Source organism: Nestor notabilis, unplaced genomic scaffold (genome assembly GCF_000696875.1).
Source record: "Nestor notabilis isolate BGI_N333 unplaced genomic scaffold, ASM69687v1 scaffold33053, whole genome shotgun sequence".
Taxonomy (NCBI): Eukaryota; Metazoa; Chordata; class Aves; order Psittaciformes; family Psittacidae; genus Nestor; species Nestor notabilis.
This window is the reverse complement of record NW_009922931.1, coordinates 8452-21292: the sequence shown is the minus strand read 5'-3', so window position 1 is coordinate 21292 and position 12841 is coordinate 8452. Positions and strand designations below refer to the sequence as shown.

Here is a 12841-nt window from a genome sequence, read left to right as displayed (position 1 = left end):
GACTCTATAGTCTGTTGCTAATACTGAAGGGTCTCCTTTGCTGGTCATTCTGTATGTGCCAAGGAGGCAGCCTGTATCTTGACACTCGGAAGTAACTTTTCAGGTAAAAGCAAAATAAACTGGGACTCAACCCTACTACCTCCCCCATGAAAGCTCCAAGCTTTAGCAAGAGCCTGTACAGATATAAGTGCCTGCCCAAACAAAGCAGAATATGGCTTTATAGCTCTACTGTCACCTCCGTGAGGGTGTAGTTCCTACTCCTTGTATCTATCAACTTCATTCTTGCACCAATACTCAGACTGCTATGTTTTTCAGAAGAAAACTGGACTGAAGTCAGACTGAAGTAGTTGTTCAAAGACAGTATACAGAGAAATTTGATAATTGCCCCAAAATGTTGTAATTTTACTGTTCAGTGGCAGGATATATAATTATCAAATATAGCCTGGAAAAAAATGATGTACATCACACCAGAGCAATGCAGGCTCTTCATGCTCCTTGAGAAGCACAAAGACAGTATTTCAACTTTTACTTTACTGGAACTAGCAGGGATAGAGTCATAAAAGCAGTGCTGCAATTGTGAGAGCAGAGACAGAGATCTATGCTACAAACACCAGGGTTCACGACAACCAAAAAACCCAAGCCAAACCAAAAGTATTTCAAACACTTTTCTCCAGCAACTGCAGCACAGCAGAACAACTATCTTTTGCCATTCCAGTCTGCTGCTCCAGAGGAACAGTGGTTTTTACCCACCTTATGTCATTCTTCCACTAGGTATTTTTCCATACAGCAAATGGTATTTTTAGGACGGGGTAAAGGCAACTTTGTGACAGACTAACATTTTGTTCACACTCCACTTGAACATTTTACTATAATTTTATTTGCAGATGGGCTTCCTCCCTAGTACTTTATAATGCTAAAGTATATGGACCTTAATAACTGCCCAAGTTCTATCAGGTAAGAAATTATATGTGTAATTATGTGTGCAACATAGACCCACATGCACACTTGGTCTTGTGCATGCACAGGGCAGTCATATAGGCACCTGCATGAAAAACATGCATTTTTGTGCAAATCTGAAGGCCTGAGCTCATAATTCCACAACATTCAAATTCTGTAACAGGCAGATGAGCTATTTCTAATGCCAGCTGCTGAGGAAGTATTTCAGCACCACAGAACTCCATCAATGGCACTTGCACTATTTGGAGGCTTGTTACACTAGAACTGATGGTTTTCAGTTGTGTATTGGCTGGGGAACACTAAGCAGTGACCGCACAGCATTACACTAGAAATCAAGTTCCAAAGGCATCTTTTTCAGGCTTACCTAACTGACAAGGTTCAGTTGGAGATTGGCCTTGAGCAGAGAGGGTGTGCTCCAACTCAGCAGGGGTGGTGGAGGTTTTGAGTGGTAAGAACTGCCTAGTAAGCCTCTAGGAAAGAAGGTATGGAGTCCCAAGTTGCACAAATCCTCCTGCAATACCACCAGAAGAGAAACTTATTCCCAAAAGAAGGGCAGGTGAACAAGCCTGCCTGATGGGAGATTAGCTAGGTACCTAGAGTACCAATATAGACATACAATAGGAGGATCGAAGCGTGAATTGAGAAATATGAGTATTCATGCTGACATAAGTGCTGACATAGGTAGTTTTGGTTTGTTTCAGACAGGAAAGACATTTCTTTCGATTTTGGTCGTTAATGTCTATCCCAGTGAGTGACTTACAACCAAAAGTAAGAGGTTGGGTGCAGGACAAGCCAATTTTATTACCCCTGGAGAAAGCCTCAAATGCTTTTTGCCACTGCTTCTAGACAAATGTCTTACTTAAGTTACACATCATGAAATAGAAAAAATATTATCGAAATACTTTCATACTTACCTGGATTATGATATATTTCCCCAACATACTCAAATGCAAAGAGAAGCTGAAGATCTGTTGGCTGAGAATAATGGGCTATTGCAAGGCACACCTAGGAAAGAAACATTTATTACTGTCATTTACAGACACAAAATTTATTGCCCTTAATTACGACAGCATGAAATATGCAAAGCAAATGTTAAAAATCAGTCTTCTGATGCTTTATTTCCATATTTTATTTGAGGAGTGAATTCTATAGTTAAACATACTAATTTTTGTCAAGAGACCATTACTGTAATCACAGTAGGCAAGTTCATGACCATCTATCAAGAGTGATTAACTGATAAGGCTGGACTAAGTTTTTGCAAGAAAGGTCAGACTATTAACATTAGTTAAGGCATCCCTTAAATATGATTCTGTATCAACAGAGACAAGCAAGGACTTGGAGCTACTGTGCTGTGCCTGCCCACCTGCATAGAGAAGGAAGGAGAACAGGAAAAGAGAGGAGCACAACACACAGGTGGTGAACACAATACAGCAAAATCTCATTTGTAATTAGTCCTTTGATAATTTTTTTTTTATTTCTAATAAAAAGTACTTATCAATGTAGCATAAGAACACAAGAACGGCCATACCCAATCAGTTCAGAAGGCCCAACCCAGCACCCTTCCTGACAGTGGCCAGCAACTGACGCTTAGTCCCTGAGCGACTTTTTTACCCTAAGAGGGTAAAACCAAAGCATATAATGACATTTTACCAGAATATTTTTCAACAGACCATCATAGTTCAAGCACTTCCTCAACCAACATCTGGTATTACTATTGAACAGCATTAGACAGATAGTTCTTCTACAAAGTTGTCAGCTGAGCCAAGAGGTTCTTAAAGTGCAACTTCCCTTTACAAAAGCCCTGTTGGTTCTTCCCTAAAGTAGCATATTTAACCAAACTTTGTATCTAATTATTGTTTTTAAAGCTTTTCCCCCATTGCCCCATATAGGCACCAGGCTTACCAACCTGTGCTACCAAAACTCAACCTTCAAAAACTCCTGTCCTTGGAAGGGACAAGAGGTTGTTCTCAGGAAGACTTCCAGGACCTATGTCAATCCTGCATCTCATTAAGTTCTATTCCAAAATTATGATGGGTGTTGATGTATATAAATGAAAAGAACCTTGTTTGGTAATAACAAACAGCATTTGCCCAAAGTTACTTGGAAATAAGTAATTCACAGTAGGAAATGTTCTCTTTACGTTACACACTTGTGGTTTGTTTGTCAGCTGAATGACAGGCCAAAGATTCTCCATCAATGTTCAATTTCAATAAAAAGTGAGTTTTGGGGGTCCTTTGCCAAGTGTGGAGGATCTACAGTTAATTAAACATGCCAGTAATCACCCCCTTCCAAGTCCCCAGCTGATCTTGAGAACTGAAACATCAGCCAAACTTTCTGAGGGTAGGAAGATGTCAGCTTGATCATATTCTGGCCTAGCCCTTGTAGGTTCTGTCCCAGATGACTGGATTTCAACCACAAAAGAAACCCACCCGTAACTTCAAGAGGCCTGCAGGTTTATAGCAAGCTCCAACACCGTCTCTGGCAATCTGGTGCATTAATCAGGTTTAACCAGGCTGAGTCACGAGCCCTGCCCTGGGAAGGGACAGTCAGCAGAGATTTAAAATGAGAGACAGATGCAGCCTCAGAACAGCAGAGATTAACTTGGGGCACAAGGAAGAGTCTTGCCTAAGTCTCCATGTTCTTTGCAATGGCCTTGGGACCAGCATCACACAAGCAACTGGCTTTCTACCCATATAATTGTTCATTTTGGTAAGAACCCTAAGATTATTAAAATTAAAGAGTGCAGCACATGGTTTAGGATTAGATACTGTACTTCAAATACAGTCAAGCTTTGCTAGCCTTTGTCTCTTTAATTGTGGATATTCACTAATAAATACAAAAGATTTGACAAAAAAGCTCTAGTATCTAGAAGAATCAAATTCAGGGAGAAAAAAAACCCCTCCAATTTCAAGTGAAGATGAACACTTATTCTCAAACTGTGAGGACCTGATTTTTGTCACGACTTTCCATTTTCACTAAGTACACCTGCCTTATCTCTAAAGGAAGTGTTTAACGAAAAGGAGGTTAAAAATGTAAAATTCTATTCTCCTTGTTCAGATGCAGAAATTCCACGTGACAACGTTTTTAATTAGGGACAAAGACACAGTACAAGTTCACATTATCACTGCCTAATTTTTTTTACTTCTCGTTTTCTTTCTTCCCTTCAACTCCCTGACTTTCAATATTTGGCAACAGGTTGGCACCATTTATTCACTGTTCAGCAGTTTTGGATATTTATTTCTTACAAGAAACTGTTTTCTGTCAGTGAAGGCAAGTTTTCTTGTTGTCATGGACATAAAAGAAAGACTTGCATGATGCAGCTGAAGGAACACTACTACTGGCAGCACTGTGCCACAGGGCAAAAACCCTTGAGAGCTCACTTATGCCAAGTTCTGCATGGATAAAGTTATTGTACTTTTACCAGCTTGTATACAACATATACGGCATTATGGAACTTTTGCCATATTTTTATTTACTTTGGCTTTTGATAAGGACATTCCTCACTATTTATAAGCCCAAAGGACTAACTTGAGTTGAAAGGAGTTTTTCACAAACACTGCTCAACAAAAAAATTCCTACCGAGTCTTAGAAGAACAGCTGCTTTAACTTTTCTCCCACTTTTAGTTCTACAATGAAAGTGCAAAGGAAAATAGAGGACAGGACATTTCCAGGGGGTGGGTCAACACCCCCCCAGAAAACTTAAACAGTAAATGTGTCACTGGGAAATAATCTAGCATGGCCTCTCAAATGAACAGTTACAAGCTCATTTCCAAGATCTGGTAAAACTTTTCATAACTACCATGGAGTAACTGGAAGCCATGCACATTTTACTAAATCTTGTGATTTCGGTGCACAAATCACAGCTGAAGCAGCCAGCTATTCCATAATACTCCCTGCTTCTAACAGACTACTTTTGCCTATCATTCACAGTGAAACAAAATAGAAATCTGTGTACATGCACATTTTGACTTCCATTTTTCTACGTAACTTTTCACTTGAGTAACTAACAGAGCTACTCCTCACCTTCACTGGTGGGAGTGAAGGATGAAAGCCTTTTACTATATTGATCTACTCTCAAGGCTTGAAGATGAACCGCAAGAAGCTAAAAAATTCTGTGGTGCTGCCAAATAACACAATAGAAATACAGGATAGCCTATTTCTAAACACAGCATCTGAAGTCTATGTCATTTACTTGCCACATTTGAGAAAGAGTACGTGTGTGCCGTGTTGAGGAGTAAAACTGGGTGGAGAATGGTAAGCAGTCAGATCCAGTTCCCAAAAGGGATGAGACCAGAGCTGTGCTTTTGAACCCAGCAGTTGAAAAATGCTCCTAGGTGTTCCACAGTGCAGGCATTACCCAGCACCAGGTATTGCATGACCGGAACAGTGCACCTGTAGATTACAATACAGGTACAGCACCTCTGTTTCTGTTACTAAAAAAACAAACCACAGTTATCCGGCTACTATCTTCATTTTTACCTTTTAGACAAATTCCACTCGTATACACACAAGTTTTAAAAACACACTAATTTTTGGTTTATTACTCATTAAACCTGTATAGTTGTTTTATTGTCTGAAATTTGCAAAAGACAAGCACATTCCACAGATCGCAGCAGATTATCACCGTAAGTAGAAAGCTCTTAAACTGGAAGACAAACACGTTTTACAGGAAATGTTCTCATATCAAACTGAAAAATGTTTGGTATTCTTGCCAATCTGCAATTGTGTAAAGCTGAAGATATTTAGGCTCAGTTAAATAACAAGAGAATAGGCTGCTTGTTGGAAAGTTCATTTATTAAAAGCAGAAAACACAATGGCTGTAATTATTTCATAGTACAAAGGCCATTTCCGCGTGTCAGTGTCCCCTATTCAACCCCTATCTGAGAAAAATAAATTGTACTTTCAGGGCAAGCCCTCCTCTTCTCCAACAGGAATTTTCACAAAGGACAAGAGCTTCAAAATATCACTAATGCCCTTGGAAAAGAGTTCTGAACAGTCATATTTAACATGTGCTAAGTTAGCACAGCCCTGCACATCACCTCCTTCCCTAAGCCAGGCTACCTGGCCTATGAACTCACTGGAAGGATACCATTTTCCACTTCCTCCCACACCCATCTGGCTTTCCTTCCTTTGGAGACTCTCTAGCTTTATTTCAGAGACAAAAATGGAATTAAACTGCTAAATAATGATGACTGCAAGTTTCCATTCCCTCTGTCATTCCTTTACTCTTGCCTCCCAAATATCCATTAATAAAAACGAGGAAAAAAATATTTACTTGACTGATTAACGTTGAGACAGTATTTTATCAGCAAGGAAGCTGTGAATGCTCCATCGCTGGCGGTGTTCAAGGCCAGGTTGGATGGAGTCTTGGGTGACATGGTTTAGTGTGAGGTGTCCCTGCCCATGGCAGGGGGGTTGGAACTAGATGATCTTAAGGTCCTTTCCAACCCTAACTATTCTATGATTCTGTGTATTGGCTGCAACTAATGTTGAAGGTATTTTTCTAATGGAACTGATTTTTAAGCTTCTCCATAATAATTTACCTCAAAATAAACTAATTCACCTCAAATTTCAATGTGCTCTTCCAATTTTTTCCTGCTTAAAGGTAGTGAAAAACACCTGTGAAAGTTCTACCAGTATCACCCATGCATCCTGTCTATATGCCGTCACATCAGGATGTCCACATCTGAAGCCTGACTGCTTTCAAACTCGGATCCTTCTTTTCACACCCACTACCACAAAGAGACTCAGAATACTCTCTATTCTGGTAAGACAGCTTAATTAGTAAGAGTTATTCCCTCTTATGCCCTGTTAAGCAAATGCAGATACTTCCTTAGGAACAGGTTACGTTTTCTTTGCCAACACTGATTTATGTAACTGAATGCTGCTGAGTATTTCATTACATTCAAGAAGCTCTGCATAAAACAAAATACTTAACTGTATAAAGTTACCATTTGTCAAAACTATGCCATACATTTTAAAGCTAATTTTTAAACAGTAATTGCTAAGTGTACTGGGTTTATTTCTTTAATCTTCGCTCTAAGCAGAACATTTCCTAGCAACTGGCAACAAGTCAGAGACATTTATACTCCCATAGTTTGAAGTGTCTATTTTAGTAGGTAGATATTTCATTCTGACCTATCAGTGCTTCATTCATAGGATGATACTCCCCTCCATTACCAGGACAACATTTAGTTAGAAATCTCCCTGCTGCATGTATTTATGTCAAATTAAAGGAAGCTATTTATGATTTATAAAGAACTAAAATGCAGGTCTCTTACATTATAGAACAGAGACTGTAATGGTCTCTGTAACATCACTTTCCCTTCTGCTTATTGTAAAAACAAGTGAAAAACTACATTCTCTTGGTCAGGAGACTATGCTAACACACGGCCTAAGAGCAGAGCAGGAATTGCCTCCCAGCAGAACTCAGGAGGCCTGACCACCTTCCTTTGTTTTTACAAATCAGAACAACCTTGCTAATAAGTACTGCTCTGAAGGGCAGAAACAGAAACCAGATAAAATCTTTCGAGAGTGGTGCTGGCATGCCATTTAAATGCCAAATGAACAAATTAACTCTAGTCAATAACTGTGTAAGACCATTCTAGTTGCGTTCACCAGCATCCCAAAATAATTTATAATCCAGATAGAAGAAACCTGACCTAAGGACCTCATGGTTTTAAACATTTATACTTTAGTGCTACCAGAACAACGTTATTATGGAAACATTAGGTTAACAGAACTTTATTTCCCTTCAGCAGAAGTGTGCTCTGTGATACACCCCCAGAAAGCTGCAGTAACCTACTTGATGCATCAAAACTGCGATAGCAGCCACACAGCTGATAGGACAATTTGTACAAGTCGTCTTCTACTCCTCCAGTGAGTGCATCCTGCTACCGGATAATGGCAACTCCTGGCTACCATGAGCACTATCTCTATAACCACACAGATTCAGATCCCCTGGATCTCTAGAACTAGCTGTTCTTCCTTTCAAAAGAAATCACTTTGACCATGTAATTATAAATGTATGAAGCAAGCACCTTCAGAAAAAGGCTTCAATTTTTGCTCTTGCATAAGTAAATGCAGCACAAAAAGTGTTAATGAGATGCTGAGTTTATGCTTTCCTCCTCCAGGCTAATCACTCTTCTTAGCTGTGACAGCCAATTAGAAACAGTTGCTATAAAGATATTGCAGCAGACAGGGTGCTCCAGGGAGATTTCAGAGAAGCTGTGAAAGGAGAACTGACTGCTGAAAGATTGCCAAATGTGAAAGGTTACAAACAGTAAAGGCAGCAGGCAGGAGGGAACCTAGAAAAGCACCAAGGAAAGAACAGTCCGCTTCATTATCAGCCTTTGGCCCATGGAGCTCTACCAGAGGGTAAAAGGTAAAGCAGTGGTGAACTGCTTCAGTTACAGTAACTCAGATGATAACTGCAAACAGACTTATGTCTGGGCAGATGGTTCTTAGGACTTACAGAGTTAAGCTCAAACTTTATCCTAAGGAGAAGGGGAATTCTTAAGCTCTGTGAGCAGACTGGGTCATTCCTTACAAAAAGACTGCTGTGCCATGCCTGGCCCCCTCCTGGTGCCAGGGGGGATCAGAGGAGCTGTAACTCAACTATGGCACTGACCCAGAACAAGGAAGCTGGTGAGTTGATGTTATGCAGGCTAACCTAACATCTCCGATTAGCACAAACTTACCTGGACCTTACCAGGTTAAATAACACTGTACAATTCTGTTGAGACTTACAACAGCAAGTGTTAGAACTGGAGAAGGAATGACATTCCTAGGAATGTACAGATGGAAGTAATTCCTCTTGTCCAGAGGTATGCAAGTCTTTTCTGAGAAAGTGTTGAGAAAGAGCACATAGTTTTATGTAGATTAGACAAACTGGTCATTGGAGAGCTTGTGGAGAACTTGCCTTGTGAAGCAAAGAAGGGTGTATGTAAGATCGTACACTTTACCTGTGGGTACATTAAGCTTATGACTTTCAGAAAAATGCGTAATGCTTCCAACATTTTCCATGAACATGTAACCATCTGTTGCACAGCTGCAATGCAGTCTTTAAAAAGATCCATTTCATAAATTATTAATTTTTATAAGTACAACAGATATGACAAGAAATGTTTCTTACATGAACAGAAACCATTAACGCATCACTCTACGCTTTTTACCTACACTAAATCTAGATACTCTCCTCTAACAGAATGTGATTAATTTGCAATTCTTTCCTCCTACCTCTCTATCAAAACATAAACCAAAATGTTCTTATTAGCACAGCTGTTGCCTTTACTCACTGCATGTAGCAAGATTTCATAGGAAGATATAATACCTTTTTTGCACTTTCAGGACCCGCTTCATCAAAGCGAAATCTGACAATACGGAAGTCTTTGCAATAAATTATTAATTCGGTTGGATTAAATTTAAGTTTTTGGTTGGGACCAAGGACCTTCTGCTTCCTCTTGGTGTCATTCACTGCAAAGAAAAAACAAAGTTATTGGGCTGTGTTTTCTAAGTATACAACACAGAACTGGCTCAAAAAGACACAGTAATGCTGTTACCAGCAGGTTTTCATTTAATAATATATTTATATTGAGGTAGGAAAAAAATTTATATGTCCTCCTGTTGATCAAACTCCTTTCAAACAAGTGGACGAATTACTGTTTCCTGTATGGCCAGATTACTTTTGTCTATCAACATCTTCACGAACAGGGGAATATGCAGTATTCCCAAGAGCTCCAGCCAGTTAACTGGGTATGCTGCAGTGCCCTTCTAATGCACAGTAATTGGCATATGTGCCGATCTTTCTGGTTTACTTACATGTACAAACAAAGTGGAGTTAAGACTAATTCCCTATTTCTTACATAAAACTCAGGAATGGAAGTATAGTAAACTGCCAGGTGGTCTAAACCTGCATAGTCAGGCTGTGTCTCTTGGCCTCTGTGTCTCCTTTTCAAACAGAGAAAGTTAAGTTATAAAAAGTAAGCATCACAGAAGCCACAGAGATTTTATTTGTGGTAACTGGAAAACCTGGGGCACACAGCTGTTGAGTGATTAACATAGCTGCCTGGCTGCAGGTATCTTCTGGGTTAAACTGAACTACTTCCACTGAACTCAAGACAAGTGCTTTAGATCACCTCAAAACTATTCACCTTCAGTATAACAACCATCAAGCAACCTCTTCTGCAGTGTGGGTTAAAACCTCCTCTTAATTCCTGTTAATAAAAGTTTATGCTTCACTAAATTCAGGGTAAACCTGCATAACAGAAGAACAAAGTACAATCTCAAGTGTGTGGCAGGAAATACTGCACTCTCCCTCTAAAAAGCTTCAAACCTCTCTGGAAAAGCTGAACGGAAAGGGTTCCTAGAGAACTTTTACCATTCTTCTGTGAAGCTGCAGATACTCATGCTATTTGACAGTTTGGGAAAACATGCACAAGGGAGTAATCCACAATTTGTCAGCCCTTGAGTTTCAAAGTAAAAGCTATCTGTAGTCCTTTCCCATTTAGGAACAATGCATATCATGTGAGAGAGGACATAATTAATAAAAGAGTTATTTGAGGCTGGCTGGCTTCCCCCTGTTTAGCAGAATTTATTACAGGAGCATTTGTATGAGATGTGACAGAAGACTGCAAGTCCCCATTTATAAACATCTCCACATAAAAACGGTCATTCTACCTGGTACTTTTGAAAAGGGGCAACAAAAGACCATGTAACAAGTCAATAGCACCTCTTCATTTAGAAAAAGGCATTTGTCCATAATGTTCTTCTTCAGACATACATGAATCTTTTCCCAGCGATTACAACCAGCTACCAGAGTGGGAATAATTACTGGATAACTTTGGCTGCTGAAAACTAATAAGTAATGGATTAAATTACCTACAGTCAGAAAACCAAGCAGTTAACAGTCCATGCCATAATCAAGACTTGAAAAATTATCAGTTACATGAAATTCTTCAATTACAAGATGAAACATATTCTTCCTAACGAACAGGTGAGCCTAAATTACCCACCAAAAACTGGTTCTTCAAAATAAGTATTTTAGAAGTTATTTCTTCAAATAATTTAAATCTAAATAATTACAAATTGTAGGTTTTTGAGGACCACTAGCTACTAGCTGGCTAAGAACTAGATAAGATTCAATACTTGAGCAGCTATATGTGAATTGTGTAAGTGATGTGCTTCTGGCAATCTAGTGTACTTAAATGGAAGAGATTCAGGTTCTTGAATATAAAAAAGCTGCTAACAAAATTTTGTACCGCTGTAACAAGTGTCTACCCTAGAACACCTGTTAATTCAGTAGTGTAGTTAAATTTACAACCAATAGAAAGACCCAAATAAATGTCTCCTGCATGGCACCTCAAGTTTTATTCATCGAAGACTTCTATCCTAATTTTAAATAAACCAAATTCTTCAAATCAGGGAAGATTAATGACATAAAACCTTAAGCATCAACAGTTCTGCACAGCCTACCAAGCAGTTAACAGTTCTGAACTAAGTTTAGAGCTTGTCATTATACTTAACTATTTTTGACATACCTGTGACAATCTGCTCAATGCATGTTAGTGGGACATCGTGTTCACCGAGGAGGAGGTTTTTATAATGGAATTTCTGAAACACATGAACTCAGGGCCATTACTTGCAGTTCTTCAGTTCACAAGCAGATACACAGCACAACTTTGAAGAAACTATGATAAAAATTAGGAATGCCCAGACTTTTCTGACATGCATCACCCTTGCCTATTTGCAGGCACTTACAGGTTGTGGAAACAGCTCTCTTGTGCTGGTGAATTGCACACCAAACTGTTTAGAAACCCCAGTGGGGTATGCAAAATAACCCCACGACCTGCACTGAACTTACCAGCCTCAAAAATTGCTGGTAGAAATTTAATACAAGCTGAAGCATAAAATATGCATATATAATACAAAAAAATCTCCAACTATTATTGTAACCAAAGAAATAAAATAAAAAAATAATAATTCAGCTTTCATAAATGTTTATCAACTACTTCATGTCATAAATTCATTTTTTAAGTAGCTTTGGTCGAACTTACTAACCATTACTGAATAAGCACCTATCTACTTTCAGAGCTTTACACATGCCTAGTTAATGGAGTGTTTCTTTTAAAAGCCCCAAATGAAAGTGAAAACTCTACTGAAAATACCATACAGCTCACAACTTGGAAATCCAAACAGCACTGTAGTGCTGTGCTATTCCAAAGCTGATCGAGGCTTTGAATGGCACATGTTCTGCTTTGACAAAGGCTTGGTTTGTTTCTCCCCTGTTCTCATTGCTTCATCTAAACTGAAAACTCGTTTCATGGTTACTTTGTCCTCTGTCAGTAATGCCAACAGAACTTGGACTCATTAAAGGCTTTGCTGATACGATGCTTGTCTATTCACAGGAACATTTGCCATATAAAAAACATGTTCCTCCTTGAAGAAGGCAATTCCTGCTTTGCCTTTGGTAAAACCACTTCCCAATGAAGCCTCCATATAAATGGAGGCAAACAGAGCTGGCTGTACTTCCATACCAAACTTGCACTGTTCTGATACTCTCAACGAAGGGATGGAATAGCAACACCTTCAGAACAAGACAGTGGAACCTCATCTTTTACTCTGCTTTCTTTTAGAAGGCATCATATTTATATCAGATATGAGACAGATTCACTGTCTTCTAATTCAATCCATTTTACCTATAACATTTGTTGTCATGATGTAGCAATACGAGTAGTAACAAACCTGTAGTGGCATTGGGTCATCCGTAATGAAGGAAATCTTGAAGTTAGTGCAAACCAGTTTGCCCCACAGGTCATACTGACTTGTATCTGTTGCAATGCATTTTCTCACAAAATTTACTTCATTTACCACAATTTCACCTAAA

The 12841-nt window shown here is 39.1% G+C and overlaps 1 protein-coding gene across 1 annotated transcript; it reads right to left on the bottom strand.

Moving 5' to 3' along the window:
- Window positions 1-1859: 1859 nt before the first annotated feature.
- Window positions 1860-12836, bottom strand: LOC104403652 (myotubularin-related protein 10-like; the record flags this gene model as incomplete). Its single annotated transcript, XM_010011875.1, has 4 exons — window positions 1860-1962; window positions 9290-9432; window positions 11496-11568; window positions 12700-12836. Coding segments are annotated over 4 exons (456 nt in total), but the record flags the coding sequence as incomplete, so codon positions are not given.
- Window positions 12837-12841: the final 5 nt, after the last annotated feature.